Source organism: Nomascus leucogenys, chromosome 4 (genome assembly GCF_006542625.1).
Source record: "Nomascus leucogenys isolate Asia chromosome 4, Asia_NLE_v1, whole genome shotgun sequence".
NCBI lineage: Eukaryota > Metazoa > Chordata > Mammalia > Primates > Hylobatidae > Nomascus > Nomascus leucogenys.
Genome location: NC_044384.1, coordinates 9,850,881 through 9,869,502, shown reverse-complemented (window position 1 = coordinate 9,869,502; position 18,622 = coordinate 9,850,881). Strand labels below are relative to the sequence as shown.

Here is an 18,622-nt window from a genome sequence, read left to right as displayed (position 1 = left end):
CTCCTTCCATATTTGTAATTTTCCTTATGTGAAAGTAAAAAATCTGGCTTTCATTGTCTACAATATATTTACTTATTTGCCTTGCCTTATGAACACAATAAGTAGTTTCAGAATTTCTAACTAATAATACTGCAAAAAATAAAACTAGTAACTAGAGTTCAATGCTTGGTTACAGTTATTTTTGCCAAAAGTCTGAGGACTAAAGTCCTAAAAATAAGTCTGAGAGTTACTGGGGTTACTTCCTCTCTCACTTCAATGCTATTCATGTGAAATGTAGCTGGATTAATTTGTTTGTATTCCATGTTATTGTTTCCCATTTTTGTTGATTTTATTTTTCTTTTCAGCAAGTAAAACATACATGATTATGAAAGTCAACCTATACAAGAAGATACATGCAGAGAAGGGTCACTATCCCACCCCTCAATCTCTTCTACACTGTTCCCATCCTCTCTTATTTCCTAACTAACTCCCACCCATTCTCATAATTAATCTCATTCATTTCCAGCTGTTCCTTCCTGTTTACTTTCTACACAAATAGATACACGTATTTTAAATTTCCCCTTCTTTTATATGCAAAAGTAGAAAACTGTAAATATCATAAACTATAAATACTCTCTATCATTGTGCTTCTTTCTTCACTTGACAATATTTCCTAAAATTTGTTCTGTATCTGTTTGAAGATATCCTCCCCTCTCTCTTTTTTTTTTGGAGAAATGGTCTCTCTGTTGCCCAGGCTGGAGTCTGATGCAATCATGGCTCACTGAAGCCTCAAAGCCTGGGCTCAAGTGATCCTCCCACCTCAGCCTCCTGAGTAGCTGAGACCACAGGTGTGTGCCACCATGCCTGGCTGATTTTATATTTTGTAGAGATACAGTCTCACTATCGTGAGAAGTATCTCCCACCTCAGCCTCCAAAAGTTCTAGGATTATTGGTGTGAGCTGCTGTGCCCAGCCCCCTCTTTCTAATAGCTGTAGTTCTCCACTGTTATTTTAAAAATAAATTTTATTTATAAATAATTTTGTTATATGTTTATCATTATCTATATATTGTTATATATTTATCAAAAACTATCCTTCTTACAGGCATTTGTGTTGTTTCCATGTTTTATAATTACAAACAATGCTTGCTAAATTATCAAGTACATATGTATTTTTATATTGCTGGAGATAAATGAAAGAGAATTCCTAGAAGTGGAATTGTTTAATCAAAGGTAAATACAGTTTTGTTATCTATTGCCAAATTTCCTTCCAAAATTGTACTAATTTGCATTTTCTCTAACAATGTATGAAAGTGCTTATTTTCCACAGCCTCGCCAAAAGAATGTACTGCCAATACTTAATTGTTGGCAATTTAATAAATAAAAAAGTATCTTCGGGTAGTATTAATTTGTATAATATTTTTCCAAAGATAAAGGCTACTTTTAGGTCCTTTGTAAATTATCTTTTCATGTTTTCTGCTCACTTTTACATGAGAGTTTGTGTTCTTTTCCCCTCAAATATTACATCTGTAATCCCAGCCACTTGGGAAACTGAGACAGGAGGATTACTCGAGTCCAGGCGTTCAAGACTACAACGAGCTATGACCATGCCACTGCACTCCAGCCTGGGTGACAGAGCTAGACCCTGTCTCTTAAAAAATAATGATAAATCTTTGGAAATAAAAATGGAAAAAATTAAATTGAGATAATTCTAATGAAAATTGTCCAAATGATTTCAAGGGAAATCTTTCAGTATTCATATAATATGTATTACATATCTTCAGCACTTCTAGAGCAAGCATATAGAAACCTTTTCTGAATTTTTCTGTAAAGAGAGCTAGTTCAGAATATAAATTGATACATATTTTTTCAATTTTCTTGCTCATTTATTTTGTAAAACTAAGGAGGACATTTGACACCCTGATCTCTTATTTCCAAGTTTTGAAAAAAAAGGAATATACCTGATAGCGCCATACATCACCAAAAAATTGTATGAATTAATCCTCTGTTCATGCCTCCCCTTTCTGTGGGTATTCTTTCTTCTATATGCGTTTTTTTTTTTTTTTTTTTTTGGTCATATATATGTGCTGAAATGATTGGCAAAGAGTAAAATTGCATAAATATACATTTAAAGCATACTATTTGTGGACAGGCATGGTGGCTCATGTCTGTAATCCCAGCACTTTGGGAGGCCAAGGCAGGTGGATCATCTGAGGTCAGGGGTTAGAAACCAGCCTGGGCAACATGATGAAACCCAGGCTCTACTAAAAATACGAAAATTAGCCAGGTGTGGCGGCACACCTCTGTAATCCCAGCTACTCAGGAGGCTGAGGCAGAAGAATCACCTGAACCCAGGAGGCAGAGGCTGCAGTGAGCCAGGATTGCGCCACTGCACTCTAGCCTGGGCAACAGAGTGAGACTGCCTCAAAAAAAAAAAAAAAAAAAAAAAGCATAATACTTGAAAATAAAATAAACTTAAAATCAAGGGTAATCCAAACAAAAAACAGAAAGCCTGTATGTCCACACAAATGCCTATATCACGTGATGAATGGGTAAATGTAATATATTCATACAGTGGAATATTATTTGTCAATAAATAAATGAAGTTCTGATACATGCTAGAACATGGATGAACCTTGAAAACAGCACACTAAGTGAAAGAAGCCAGTCACACAAGACCACATGTTCTATGATTCCATTCATACAAAATGTCCAAAACGGACAAATCTATAAAGAAGGAAAGTAGATTAGTGATTCCTTAGAGTGCCAAGAATGGGGGAGACACGGAGTGACTGCTAATGGGTATAGGGTTTTTTTGCAGGATGATGGAAATATCCTAAAATTGATCGTGGTGACGGTTGCACAACTCTGAATATACTTAAAACCAATAAAGTATACACTTTAAACAAGTGAATTATACGGTATGTGAATTATATCTCAATAAAGCTGTTAAAAATAAGAGTAAGGCAACATGCTTTTAGAGATAAATGTTCATGAAACTCATGATCGAATGTCATTTCATGCCCTATGTCCTTAGCCATTTAAATAATCTGAGTTTGCTCCTTTTGTTCTTAAGATCAAATGAGTATTTTCTATAGTTAAATAATTTTATATATAGTGAACATGAATTACTAAAACCCAAAATGGAACACTGTTTAGGAAATTATTGGAACAAATATTGTAATGAAAGTTCAAACTTTTAATTCAGGAAGTTTTTCTAAATGTTTCAGAAAGCACTTTTTCTGCATATACTTATATGTATGCCAGGGTTTAAAATTACTTTGTTTTTAGGTAGTATAGTCCTTTCAAGTCAGGAATTTCATGCTACTGAATAAGGCTTATATACTCTCTAGAATTAAAAAAAAAAAAAAAGCAAAGTTGCAAATTTGAAGCATAGCAGGGTTGGAAGCAGTTCCTAATACAAGGAGCAAAATTTATATATTGTCATTAATAAAAATTAGTCCCAAGTTGTGTATTGTGCATTTCTAATAAAATAAAGACTCGACACATTTTATGTGCCTTTAAATGGAAGCACAGCCTTAGAAAATACTTAAGACCAGAATCGCTTTACTTTCAAGTGGATTACTTGTAGCAAAGTGTTTTCTCAAAAGAAGGGAAAAAATAAAGTTAAGTTATACCCATCAGTTCCCAAATTCAAATGTCAAATACCTATGAGTGCCTAATAAGGAGCCATACAGGAATTGGACTATTTATTTGAGAGCCAAATTCCATTTATTAGTTAAGAGCATTTATTTTATTAATTTCTGATATATTGGTTCTAAATGTATTTCATAATGGTCTATAACTTATTTCATTAAAATTTTATTCTTTAGACATTTACTTTCAAAATATCTGTCTGGACCAACTTGTCATTTTTCTTTTTGAAGGTAGAATGTCTTCACTAAAAGGATACCTTGAGCCACAAACTGGTCATGGGAGGCTTCAGGTAGAAGTGTTGTTGACTGCACAAGTGGCTGAAATTCAGTACTCTCCAATGAAGGTGCCACCTATGAAATCAGTAAATTATTTTACTTATTAATGTTACAGTACGGAAAATGAAACACAGGCAACATACACACAAGATATCCTTAAACAAGAAGGTTTAAAACAAAATTATACTAGTTAGGATAACTAGAAAAGATTCCATATCTTGGGAGTTACAGCAGTTTTTTTAAATGGCATTTCCACTTCTTCTTAAAGGAATTGGGAATTGTTATCATTTACATAAATCAGTAACTCAAAGGAGCAGTATTGACTTGAGGCCCATTTAGGAGTTTAAGGTTCCCATAAGGCCAATTCCCTCATTGCCCAAATGTTACAAAGGCTAAAATATACCACCTTAACTATAATTCATTGTGATTTTTGCATTCCTTGGTTCATAATAAAGATATTTTTAATGTTCCAAATGGCACACATAAATTTTAATAGTGCCTAAAAAATTAGAAGTATTAAAAGATTTTTCTCTACCTCACCTCCTATCAAGGAAGAACACTAAAAAACTGTGCCAATATGCTGAGATTGCTTCAGAATACAACATTAAACATAACAAAATCTGTGGAAAGCAAGTACAATTTCACCTACAGTTTTATAACGAGCAGAGCGACCTTCTAAGACTGAAAAAGCACAAAGTGATGTGTTTGGCACTTCTTAGGTGAAAAACACGTGGTGAAGTCAGATAACTCTTTTCCTTACCATCAATTTCTCTTCTGTGAAGTAACATGAAGTGCCCATACCTGGGTAGCCTCCATATCAGTACACGCAACACAACATTAGCTATCCATAGAAGTTATAAACCATCATTCCAGACTCAGATCCTATGTAGCTCACAGTATTTGTACATTGATTGTGTATATATCTTAACACTTAAAGTAGAGTACCTTAGAATTACCATGATGAAATGAAAGCAAAAACTAAGGCTATTTTCATTTGCAGTTTCTAATAGTAAACAGAATATAAATTTGAAGAAATTACTAAAAATGGAATATACAGTTTTTTAAATCCCCCTTTTAACTTGAGCCCTTAACCATCTTTCACCACATTAACAGTCATGATGCCAAGAAGTAAGTGAGAAAGCTGCAGCTAAAAAATGTAAGCTAAGCACATAAAGTAATCTAAAATGTAAATCTGGAAAAAAGTTCAGTCTAAATAAGTTAATCATAAATAAACATTAAGTGCCTTATTTTATGTAATATTAGATCCAGATACTAGGTAAAAATAACCTAAAGCTTGTTTATTTTTAAAAATATATTTGCCTACAATTGGCAATGAGAGGTATGTGAAAAAATGTTCCTGTCAACAGATAACAAGACAACATTTATAGTTCTGTGAAGAAAATAATCCTATGCCAAGACTGATATCACAAACTATGCACAAGCTAATATATCTGGCTCCTGCCACAACTCTTTTGGTTGTAAAAGAAAAGTTAACGGGTTAATGATGCTGAAATCCTTTATCATTTCACTGAACATTCTTCCAATTGATAAAGACTTAAGAAGGCCTTATTAGTGATATAAATAGAAGTAGGTACTTGGTTTGTGGTTTCAACGATCAGTGTGGGAAAAGAAAGCTTACAAGGGCCCACTAAATTCCTGGCTCATTAGAAGAAAGCAAAGTTGTGATTCATGACAAAGGTCAGGCATTAGTAAAGATGTGACTTTCCTTAGTCTAGTCCACAGAAGGGATACACAAGTTTAGAAAAGATGCTTTTAGAAAGTACCTTATTGTATTGTAACTTACCCCATGTGGTTGGGGAAACACAATGATTGCTTTATATGGCGCTTTAAAATTGATTATGGATGATTTATATTTCTACTAGCCTCTATTTTTTAAGTGTGCTAAATTAACATATTGCTATTTTAATAACTAAAAGCAAAATAGTATTAAAGCAAATTGTCCCAGTTCTATGCTCAAATCTTTGCTTGTTTAGATATAATCTCCAATAGATAGTATTTGGTTACATTTGATAAAGTACATCGATATGTAAATATGTTACTTTTCACCTTAAAATCCAAGTAATAACTAGACAATTTTGGCATTCAAGTATTAGCTATGGAAGGTGCAGTACGAGCCTATGAAGCTATAGGTAGAAAAAGCCTGACCTAGTCCACGTCCTCATTTAGAGAAAAGGACCACAAGGGATTTGTCCAAGTTGAGAGTAATTAGGATTCTCAGTCCAGAACTGCATTCATGACAGCATAAATGCGTTAAAATCAGAGGCAGTCCTCAGACGTACCTCTTGAGAAAGCTAGCTGGCCTTGTTTGACAGGCTTGCTTCTTTCTCCCAGATCCCCCTGTGTCCCCGTGGAACTTCAGCTAGACTAACTTCACCTGCCCCATCCCAGGTGAAGGAGAAGGAATTGGCTTAGTTTAAGAGCAAACTTAGTCTGCTTAAGTCATCCCTTCCTGTCAAGCTTCTCGCTGCTTTCTACCTCACAGTAAGTAGGATAACTAGGGTTGTCCTCTTACAACAGCGAGAGTCTAATTCTTGTATCTATCACTTGCTCAATTCATTAGAATAGGCTAAGTGCAAAATCACAATCTAGACTTTTCCCTCGCTTTCACATCTGCCACATGACATATCCTGAGATCTTCAATTTATAATCCCTCAATAAGACAAAAAAAATCTGAATTTGAATATATTTCTAGACTTATCACTTTACCGATATTACAAAAGACAATACAAGCTTTTTAGAGCAGGTTGACGCTACTTAAAGGTACTGTCCTAAAACAGACTCAGATTAGTGTAATGGATGTTGCTAGGGGATAGGAGCTGGGGAAAAGGGGAGATGTTTGGTCAGAGTGCAAACTTTCAGATAAGATGAGTATGTTCTGGGGATCTAATGTGTAGCATGGTGAATATGGTTAATAACACTGCACAGTCTACTTGAAATTTCTTAAGAGAGTAGACCTTAAGTGTTCTCACCACAAAAAAACAAACAAAAAAAAAAGGTTAACTCTAAGGTGACAGATGTGTTAACTAATTTGACTGTAGTAATCATTTCATCACATATACATATATCAAGTAATCTCACTGTATATCTCAAATATATACAGTTTTGTCATTTTAGCTCAAAACTAGGGGAAAATAAAAAATAAAATGGACTCAAATCTTGCTTATAAAAACTGAAAAAAAATTGTTCTTCAATGTGTTTGTAAGCAGATTTGGTAACTAAAGGTTTCTAAATTATGCTTCAGTGTAAAATAAGCAGCTAAAATTAAGAAAGTCCCTTTGAAATCACTGAAAATAGCAAAGTCATTTGCCATATCCAAGTAGAATTGGAGTGTAAAAAACAATTTCTGTCATACAAGCAAAAATGCATCAATGTACAAAAATGATTTTCTTTGTATCTGTCTTACAGAAACAAGTAAGACACTTTAACTCCTTTTGAAAGTTAATTCAGAACTTGAATACTGTATTTGCCAAAATGATCTAATAATAGTTTCATCATCTTCCCTCAAGAGCAGTACTGGTGCCAAAAAAGTTTATTTAATTGTTTTTAAAAAGGTACAAAGGGAGAAAATAAGGATTGTAGTGTGAAAAAAATAAAGTACAAGTCCAGCCACGTTTTGAAAACATGGAGAAATATAAGATATGAAGGGTTTCTAAGAGATTCTAAGTTCCATGTGTTCATTTTAATAAATAATACCTTTCTCTATATGCCCAAGAGCAGGAAAGCTTTGGCATGCTTCTCAATTTGTAATCATTAATTCTAACCAAATTATAACAAGAAATTTAAATTATTTCAACTAATAGATTCATAATTCAAATGCATTATGTACAATATACGTAAAAAAAGCAAGCTCAGAAAATTCCTCTGAAGGAATGAGCAGAAGATGATAGACGATTCTTGCATGTCTAACTAAAGGATCACTTAAAGAGACAGACTATCACCACAACATAGTCACAGTTCCTATGCCGTCCTGTGTGTAATCTAAGAGCACAAATTTCCAAGAGCTTGTCTCACTTGTATTTTCCTCCTAACTAAATATACAAGGTTGTTAGACTCTGGATAATCCACAAGTAGCTGAAATTTATTTAAACAGAGTATAACATTTTCTTTCTCTTTCCACCATCACACAAACTGCCACCTCCTCAAGTTTTCCTGGGGTCACCACGCTGGAGATATTTTTATGTCCTATCAGTGACGCCTATGTAAAAACTATTTTTCTTTTAGAAAGCCTCTTGGATCCATCCCTGCTTAAATTGTCCTCCGTCCACTCTTCCTTCTATAAAACAATTTTAACTACCATCAAATGAATGTCAATACATTGTTTCTCTCATATCAGTTGTAATGTTTCATGCCATTCCATGCCGCTGAAATATCCTTACATCTTTATCTTTATAGCTATTATATCTTACCTCTTCAAATCCAAAAGCTGACACAGCTTTCTTAACTAACTCCTATCTGATTAGTCAGGTCATCAAACTTTAGCTTTCCGTCCCACATTCCACTCCAAACAGCCTCTTGCATTTTCTGAATGTTAATGCCTTCAGTATAACACAACTTCATATTTAGTTAGAAAGTCTAAGTATGCTTTATGTTCTCAAGTAGACTTTTGTCATTTGTTAAGTGGTCACTGAATCCTAAGGAATATTTGAATCTTTTCAGTCCCTTGCAAATGTGTGTACGCATATAAAAGAGAAGGGGATAATATTTTAAAGCCAATTTCAGTTGCCACGCCCTACACAAAATCACTTTTCATTTCATCATTCCTTTTAAAGAAACCTCACTGCCCCTTGACTACACCATCTTTTATGGGATCAATCACATCTGGCCCTAGAGTGAAGGAAGAAGCAAACATACTTCTGGACTCAAAAGAATGGTCTACCAGTTACCACACTAGGAACTTGAACAAGCATCCACTTCGCGGAGTGGGACCTTACTCCATGCCCTAATTTCCTCTTTTGCAAAATAGTAACAATGCTTTTCAGTTTTTTTAAGACTATGAAGTGTAAAAATTCTCTTTAAATGTTTAGAAAAACTAAAATCAGTTTACTTTAAATCCGTGCTCCAGAAAAAGTTTGAAAATATCACATAGCTCACAAAGAAAGGCTCAAAAGGAAAGGAATTACATTTCCCACGTTTTATTTTGACAACTGATAAATTTAAAAAAATACAGACATAGTTCTGCTCAGGAACAACAGAAGAGACCGAATTTTGGTCATAAAGCTGTTGCTGCACACAGGTGTGTAAGAGGCACAAACAGCTATCCATCTTGGATATAAACGTGACTTCGAGAAGAAAAACTACACCTAATGGCTGCATCCTCCTACCCCGGAGGAGGAGAATATCGAGTTTGATAGAGGCCACTCCTGAGGAAGCATTTACAAGGGCGATGCCCCAAAGCTAACAGTGACACTCTGCTTACTCTATCTACAGTTTATCAAACATACAGGACCCAACAATCCTTACAATGCTTGCCAAACAACTGAACTAATATACATTAGGTAACAGCAGGAAAGTCCCTAACTTGGCATTAACAGCAAAAAATGGATAGTGACCCAGAAGAACATGCTGGATGACATGACCCAAATCAAAAGATGATGCTTTCCTTGGAAAGACAAAATAGAAAAACCAGCCAACCAACCAATAAAAGATTGCATTTTTTCTCAATTCTGAGATAAACAAAACAAAGATATAAATAAGCAGATAAGCTGATTAATAAGATTTACATCCACTCGGCGAGGCGCAGTGGCTCACGCCTGTAATCCGAGCACTTTGGGAGGCTGAGATGGGCAGATCACGAGGTCAGGAGATCGAGACCATCCTGGCTAACATGGTGAAATCCCGTCTCTACTAAAAATAGAAAAAATTAGCCGGGCGAGGTGGCGGGCGCCTGTAGTCCCAGCTACGCGGGAGGCTGAGGCAGGAGAATGGCGTGAACCCCTGGGGACGGAGCCTGCAGTGAGCCAAGATCACGCCACTGCACTCCAGCCTGGGTGAAAGAGCGAGACTCCTTCTCAAAAAAAAAAAAAAAAAAAAAAAGATTTACATCCACTCAACTTATACCTCAATTTGTAACTTCAACATTTTCTTACACATAAGAAAGTATGACTTGGTCTAAGTACTGACAGCTTTGGTTTAAAGTAATACTGGCAGAAGGAAAACACTCTCCAGATTTTTTTCCTGCTGGGACAAAGATACACATCATCTTGGGTACGGTAAAGAAAATATAACTAGTAGAATTAGTGTACTAAAACTATTTTTGTAAATAAAAGTCCCATTCTAAAAATTCTGTTTGGAAACCTCCCAAAAAAGTAAAAAGTAAACTCTGTGAAAATTCTAACAGAATACACTAGCCTTTAGAGAAAATAATAAGAAATAAATTTTACACATATTACAAAATTCTTTAAAAAAAACTGAAAAGATTCCATTGGTATAAGTCTGTGTTATATCCAAACACAAACAAGTTAAAGATCTTCACTTTAATCGGGGTGCTTCTTTCTTTAATAATGACTACAATAAGAATTTCCAAATTTTCTCAGAAAATCTAGTATTCTAACCTGTAAGATTTATATATTATTATAGAGAAATTCAAAAGGTTGATATGCTTTTGCTTTTTGTATTTAGGTTTTCTTGTATAGGATAAATACGACTTGAGTGCTCACCACGAAATAGCTAAGATAACTCAAAGTTAATTAGTGCAATTATTATTTACTGAGTACCTATTAAAAGCAAAAAAACTAAAATATGTACAAAGATTTCAAGGCTAGTCTAGAGCCCTTTTGACAAATAGGCTAACCAAACAAAATTTACTTTTAAGCACACATTCATGCTGTCCTTCTGTGAACTAAGTAACCAATTAAGACAATTCACTTCGGCATTTATCATATTACTGCTCTTGTTGAGACAAAGGTACACACTATCTCCACCTTGGAAAGGAAAGCATGACATCTAGTGGAAACTCTTACTTTTCCATATGAAGATCCAATGTAGCACTAAACACAAATACTTCTCTTGAATCTAGGGAAAAAAAGACTTAAAACTGTAGCAAAACGTATCAGTCTTTTGACAAACTAGGAGATAGATTAAACATAATCTTTACATTATAATGTCTGTATAATAATTATTATTCTCATATTATTTTTGTTCCTGGAAACAGGTGTATCAAATCTTTGCCTTCCTGATGTGTTGTATAACACAGTAATTATTCCAAAAACCCTTTAAAATTAAAAGTAACGTTTCCCAGTTGAGAAAAAATGATTCTGCATGTTTGTAAATAACTGAAACCTAGTATCAATCATTCCTTATAAATACTCAGTGTTTCAAACTTTTCTGCAAAAAAAGCAACTAATGCATGAATGAAAGGGGAAGCAAAGAAGGCATGCAGACAGGCATATATAAATTTCAGGTATTCCAGATAAACTTCTATGTGATGCAAGTATTTAGAAGTGTGTTTAAAGTTGTCAGCACCACACTAGAATCATTTGAATGTTCTTCATATTGCCCTGCCCTTAAGCACAATTTCAGGGTAATCAACCATTTTTAATCACGTAGGATTTGTTCTCTTCTAATACTAGTGATAAACATATTTTTACACTTTTGTACTTTCAAAAAAGGTAGGAGAGAGGTTGAAAATTCTCAACTAAAGGGATATTCGGTGTAGCTATACCGTAGCAAGGCACACCCTAGTTCAAACTCCAGTTCTGCTACCTATAGCACTAGTGACCACAAAGTTACTTTACTTCAGAGTGGCTTGTGCACACAGAAAAGCAAGATAAGTATCTGTAATGTACAACTGATGTGCAGGTTGAATACAATAATTTAGCAAAATTCTGCAGACAGCACTTAGAATAAATCATAGCTGTTATAACCTTACACTTTGTATTCTTAACTCTCCCACTATGCAAATTCAAATTTTTTCAGAGATTCAAAATGAAGGACTCATGCATTCTTTGCAAGTACCGTTGTTTCTGAGGTGGAGAGAGAACTTGGATCTCGATCCTGACTTATCCTAGATGGAGCCCTCCAAAACTTGAATGAGTCATCTAAACCTGCAACAACGAGAAAACTGTTAACATGGACACCCTCCTACGAACTCTAACAATTAACTAAAAGGGTACTCATTACAGGAAACCAATTTAAAACTAAAGAAAGAAAAAAACTTATATGGATCTGGCTTCTGAGATAGACCATTATTTAAAAAAAAAAAAAATCTAAGGAAAGAGTTTTTTTTAATGTGTATAAGAATCACTGAGAGCTTGCTAAAGCAGCTGCTTCAGCCCCAGCCCCAGAGGCTCCAATACCCCAGGTCAGAGTGGAAGCCCTGAGTGTTCACTTCTAACAAGTTCACAGAAGATGCCAATGCTGTTAGTTTAAGGGCCATGCTCTGAGTTTAAGGGCCATGCTCTGAGTAACTGATCCAGAGAAATGTAAACAATTAAGTGAGTCACTTTTCTAATAGGGATATTTAAAATGTTCAAACTTCATCAAATCTCATTTTGTTGATTCCTCCAAGAAGTAAACAGAAAAGTGAATCACACATTCACACTTAATAATTTGGGGATAAAGGAACTTCATGTCTTCAACTTAACTCTTAAATGGCTCAGAAAGAATATATATAGGTCATACATATCCATTTATTTATATACACATACACACACATGTGGTAAGATGTAAATACAGTAAAATGTTAACATTTGAGAATTTTTTTGTACTATTCCTGAAGCTTTTCTGTAAGTTTGAAACTATGGCAAGATTCTAAAAAATTATTATAAAAATGAATTTAAAAATAAAAGCTATTTATATTATTAAATTACTATTTATTACAAGATATAATTATTTTCATGTGCTCAGATCTTATACTTAGCAAATCTATGAGAACCTACAAACAAAAGGAATAAAAAGGTTTCAGGAAAATATTGTGACAAATAAGTAACATACTAAAATAAATAACTTTTTGATACATGAGCAAAATGAATTAGAAAATATAGTGGGAAAAGGTCTCATTCATAAGAAGGATAAAAAAACTGTACATTGCTTAGAAGTGAAAGTTCCAAAAAAGTTTGAGATGTTAATAGAGAAAGAAACTATAAAATTGTACTGATGGGCATAACTTATAAAATATTAATAAGATGTCAAAAATAATTTCCATGAAGAATTTATAACATACAAAAATGCTTGCAGAATATTTAGTGAAAGAAGGAAATACACAAATGTACACAAGATATGAACATAATTACATAAAACAAACAAAGGCTATACAGAGAAAGAAGACTGGAAGAAAATATATCTCTCTGGGTGGTGGAACTGGAAATGCATGTTTTCCCTGTATACTTTCATTTTTCAAATTTTTGAAACAAATATATGTATTTTTAACAGTTTTTAAAAGTTACATATTACAAAAATAAAAATATAAAGATGTTGTACTTACCATTTAAATCATTGCTTTCTGAATTTCTATCAAAAGCAGAAAAATTCAAATCAAACATACACCATCCTAGGTAACAATGTTTTACCATCTGATTCAAATGTTCATAAAAATGGCAGTGATATAAAAGAGCCTGAAGGGCAGGTTTTCCAATGAGTGATAGGCCAGAGTCCTCATCATGGACACAGGGACCCTGTAGGAAAAGAGGAAAAGAAGGAAACACTGATTTATCCAACAATTTCCTTAAAAAGATCCATTGTCTCCTCTCAAGGAAACAAATGGGCCCCAGATGCTCCCATCTCCTTCCACTCTGCTTTTGTCCTTACACAGTTATAGCAGCCTGACCTAGGACAAATTATTCCATAATACTCTAGGTCTTTGCTGCCTAAACACCTCCGTGAAGGGACAAAGCTCATCTTTCTCCTGAGGGGCCATTTCATTTAAAATGTTTCTACGGAATGATCAGCTTTAACCAAGAAATCATATACTTGAGCCAAAAACACAATAAAAGCAGTATTTTTAAACCTACATATAATAGTACAATAATAGGTGTTAAAATATATGAAATAAGGTGGTCCATATATTATGTTCAGGATTATTTTTTATACCTATCCCTAACCCAGGTAAAATGAAAAGGTCCATTAATATCCGTATGGCAAAATCTGTCACATTACTTCCCACTGAATTAATCCTGACAAGGAATAAAAAACACACGTACACATACACACACATGAACTGCCACCAGGAGGCTGAAAAGAATCTGCTATTACACAATTTTTCTCTTTGCATTTTTCCCTATTTTTTGCATTGTCACTTACTACTTTTCCTGGAATATCTAATAGCAAAAAGCAAGCAATGAGGATTGGTTTGAAGTTTGCAAATAATCCTATCGTTAGTTTATAAATATTTCTACTTTCTGGGAAATGATAATAAAGTTAAGATTTTAAAACAGGCCATAAGAGAAAAATAAAAGATAGCAAACAGAAATCTAAGAGCCAACAGGAAAGATATGTTCGAAACATATTCCAAGTTGACCTTTAACCATAAGATTTGTGTGTGTGTCTCTTCTCTCACCCTCTCCATCACCAAGAGAAGATGGATATTTTAACTTACTCTTCAGGAAGACAAAGGAATTCACAAGTTAAAGGCATAATTACACTAACAAGGTTATTTCTATTAACACTTCTTTTTAAGGACATTTATATACATCATTATAATGAAACCTCTTCAATATTCAATGTCTTTTATGACTATGAAGTTGTTATTGCTGTGTTGTAACAAATCTACCAACACTGGGCGCTTACTCGTCCTAAACAGAGCAATTTACATAAGAAATAAGACTACTGTAATGAATAGCCAGCACATGGTGGTCACTGTCGTTATTTTAAATGTAGAGGTCTAGAAGAATCAGGTAAAATAGAGAGAAATACAAAGTGAATGGGGTTATGTGGCTCCTGTTTATTAACCAAGGCATATGCTACAGGTACTGGCGCCCTTTAATACATTACCTTATTTTATTATATAGAATGAAGTATTCACCCAAAATCACAGAGTCAATCTTAACATTCACAGCTTCAAGAAATTCTATCTTTTAAGCAAGTTATAACATACTTAAATGTACAAAACATGCCAAACACCCAAGAGATTTGCAATAAACTGCTTAATATCACAAATTAGAGTCCTCATTATAATAATACAGGGAAGGAATTAACAAATAAGACAAGAATTGTAGGGGGTTTACTAACTTCACTCCATCTAAAAAATTCAATAAATCAAAAGTGATTAATCAAAGTTGTACAAAAACTGTTTTTCAAATTATATTTTATAATGATACAAAGAACAACTTAAAAATATTTTGCCATACAGATTATATAAAATTACCCAATTTTTCATATTTTTGCAAAATTATGTCTACATGAATGCTTCCTCTATCAGTTACCACAACCCAAAATTCACAGAAGTTTAATGAAAATAGAGAAGAGAATGTAAACTGTATAAATCTTGAAAACAGAACAAAACGACATTTACAGCTCTTTGAGAGCTCTTAAATCTGCTGCTTCTTTATTCTGTTCAAGGCCTACTGAGGCTGATGGCTATACCAACTGTTAGGGAGACAAGAGTTACAAACCCACTGTCTTCTAAAATCTAACATTTCTTTAGTTTTTAAGTATTTTAGAAGTGAGAAGTTATATGTGTAAATATGATATTAGAACTCTTGCAATTATTCTCTAAATATGTAAAATTGTCACAGTGATAAAGAACTTAGTTCAATCACATTTTCCCTTCAATAAATTAAAAATTCATTTTCCAGTTCCTATTAATATAAACACAGACTTAGAAAATATAGGTAACAAAGAAAGTCATAATAAGAGACACAAATTTATAACTAAATCTATCTAATAAAGTTTAGAATCTGTTCTATCTTTCCCCTGTTTATAAATCATGGTAAAAATTATTCAGCCTACCAAGATTGAAGAAGCTAATTTAGCTTATGAACAAAAAATTTAGTATCATAGAAAATAGTGCAAAAAGGTTTAAGATACGGAAATAAAAAAGGAAATAACAGAAAATAAATTCAAGAGGGCTAATAAGGGACTTACAATTTCTGGAAAGATAAAATATAACACAAAAAAAGGAAAATTCATCTTAAAAGAAATAAATAGGAAAAGATTTGTCAGAGCCAAAGAAAAATAGAAGATCCAAATCTTCAAATTAAGGAGCTTAACAAATGTCAAGCAAGAAAAATGGAAAAAAAGATACCTAATAAAAAAAAATTCTAAAACATTGAGGACAAAGAGATGATAATGAAAGAAAACATCAGCCATAAAAGAAGTAAAAAGAGTCAGATGAAAATTCAACTTCTCATCAGTAGCACTGGATGCTAGAATACAGTGAAGCAAAATTCTTGGGAGGAACAATTTTCACCAAACATATGGTAACTAACCACACTATCAATCCAGGGCAATTTAAAGACATTTTCAAATATGCAAGAACTTGTGATATTTATCTCTCATGCACTTGTTACTAGGTAGCAGTACAATCATTTCGAGAATTATGACTAGGAAAAGAAATTCTAACAGAAGAGAAAGGATGAGTAAGAGCTTCGAAAAACTTAAGACATGAGACATGATATGGACCCACAATATAAGAAAAAACAAACAGGAACCTCAAGGGAAAATAAATCACCCAAATGAATTTTTAAATTATATTTTTATATATACATATATACACACACACGTATACATGTATACATACATACAAATACCAGAAAACTTTTCCTCTGAGTATTAGATGAGTTGGTCCTGGAAGCAGAGATAAGAAAGTGTAATCACAGCCCACTAAGTGTCTCTGTAGTGAGTTACAGTTTTCAACTTTTAGAAGCAACCTACAGATAAAATTGAGACTGCAGATGAGAATGTAAACATAATCAACGCTCACAGAGCAAAAGTAAAAATAAAATTATTAAAGATGAGTATTAGAAATGGAAGAGGAAAGACTGAAGAAAGGACAGGTACCTCTCAGCCATGTCTTATTCATCTCAAAATGGGTTGGGGTCAAAAGATATGATGCATGGGTGACAAAACCAGGAAGAGCAAGTGTAACCAGTGGAGAAATAAGAGCAGTAATACCACTATGGTACTACGAGATACTGTGGTATTTGCAGGAAATTGTGTACATGAGCTAAATCCTTAGGTACTAAAGTAGTATATGAATAAATATATTATTGCAAACATGCTATTTAGATATACAGTGGTAACTCCCTGAAGAATTAAAATCAGAGGTAAAACTTTCTCAGTGAATGGAGAGGGATAGTGAATTTCACTATAAGCTCTATTAGCTTTTTTAACTATACATATTTATTACTTGAAAAAAAAATTTCTTCTAAAAAGTTCAATTAGTGCATTCAAAATATTTTTGAACTGCTCAAAAGAACCAAGTAATCTGAAATACGCACATACTACATAAAAATTATTTTATTTTTTATTTAACTAAGCATTAAGCCTGAATCCCCATTCTCTACACTTATTGAGAGCTTTATAATGGAGCCAAGCCCAGGATATGCACAAAAGATGGCCAGGCTCAGGCTTTCACAGATAACTAGTGGTTCAAGGGCCAGAACAATGAAGTCTTTCATGCACACACTAGGCTCTCCTCCATACATCCACCAGTAATTGATGGGGTTATCTTTTAGCATAGTGGGGAAATTAGCCCAATCAGGTCTAATTGCTCTGTCTCAAGACATCTGTATCGTGACTAGCCTTGCCCTCAGGTGAGTTCTGGGGCTGCCAGATCATCTGCTGAATTGCCAGAGAGAGCTGAGAAGGAAAGTAAGAAAGCTCTTCAAATCACCAGAATGCCATTACAAATACATTTACAAAGAAAACTGCAAATTAATTATGTCATTTCAAGCTCCAATTAATTTGAAAACATCTTTATCAAGAATGCAAATCAGAGTATTAATTTTAAAATGCATATTATACTCCTAGTGTCAGTGCTAATATACCCATTAGCTATAATTGAAAAGGTACTAGAAGCAAAGTAAGAATAACATTTAAGAAGATATAATATTTTCAAGGAGAAAAATGAATTATTGGCATATATAACAAAAATGCTATAATATAATCCAAAGACTGTAAAAAAAAGACCCTAAATACATTAGAAATCCGAAACTACATGTAAAATATGAATATCATTACAATGATATCAGTTTACCAAGTACTCATTGTCTTCTGGAAATACTCATGATGCTTCATAACAAACATATTAAAAGATAAAAATAATACATATTAATCATATCAAATATCAAAATAATATATAACTATAAATGAGTTGACTATTTAAAACATATACACAGACAATTACTAGCTTTGTTCACTGACAGGACACAGAAGCAACGACACCCCAGGAACAATGAATACATCTAGAACGCAGATCTTGGTTTCTAAATACCATTCTCCATGAAAAGAAATCAGAGCCCTTGGAGCAAATATCTGATTCCAGGATGGAGCTGGGACAGTCTAGAACACTTTGCTGTACCAGAAGTAAGGAAATGGCTCAAATATTGATAAAGACACAAGAACCATCATGAAGAAATTTCCCCTGGACAAAGCTAGAATGATTTGAACATTGAAACAAACAATGATAGAAACAGATTATAGCCCATTAAACAAACTTAAGAATCTTCAATCCATGCTGGTGTAAATAAGTGAATCACTAAATAAGCAAGGAAGAACAAAAAGTTCTTCCTTACAGTAGCATGTAATAAACATAGAA

The 18,622-nt window shown here is 33.6% G+C and overlaps 1 protein-coding gene across 1 annotated transcript in view; it reads right to left on the bottom strand.

Annotated features, from left to right (window-relative positions):
- Positions 1-18,622, bottom strand: part of RTTN (rotatin) — a 211,170-nt gene that overhangs the window by 57,136 nt on the left and 135,412 nt on the right. The window contains exons 33-35 of the mRNA XM_030810284.1: positions 13,352-13,541; positions 11,884-11,972; positions 3,891-3,984 (exon numbers count right to left, since the gene is read on the bottom strand). Of these exons, the coding sequence (XP_030666144.1) occupies positions 3,891-3,984; positions 11,884-11,972; positions 13,352-13,541 (373 nt within the window). The remainder of the gene's footprint in view (positions 1-3,890; positions 3,985-11,883; positions 11,973-13,351; positions 13,542-18,622) is intronic.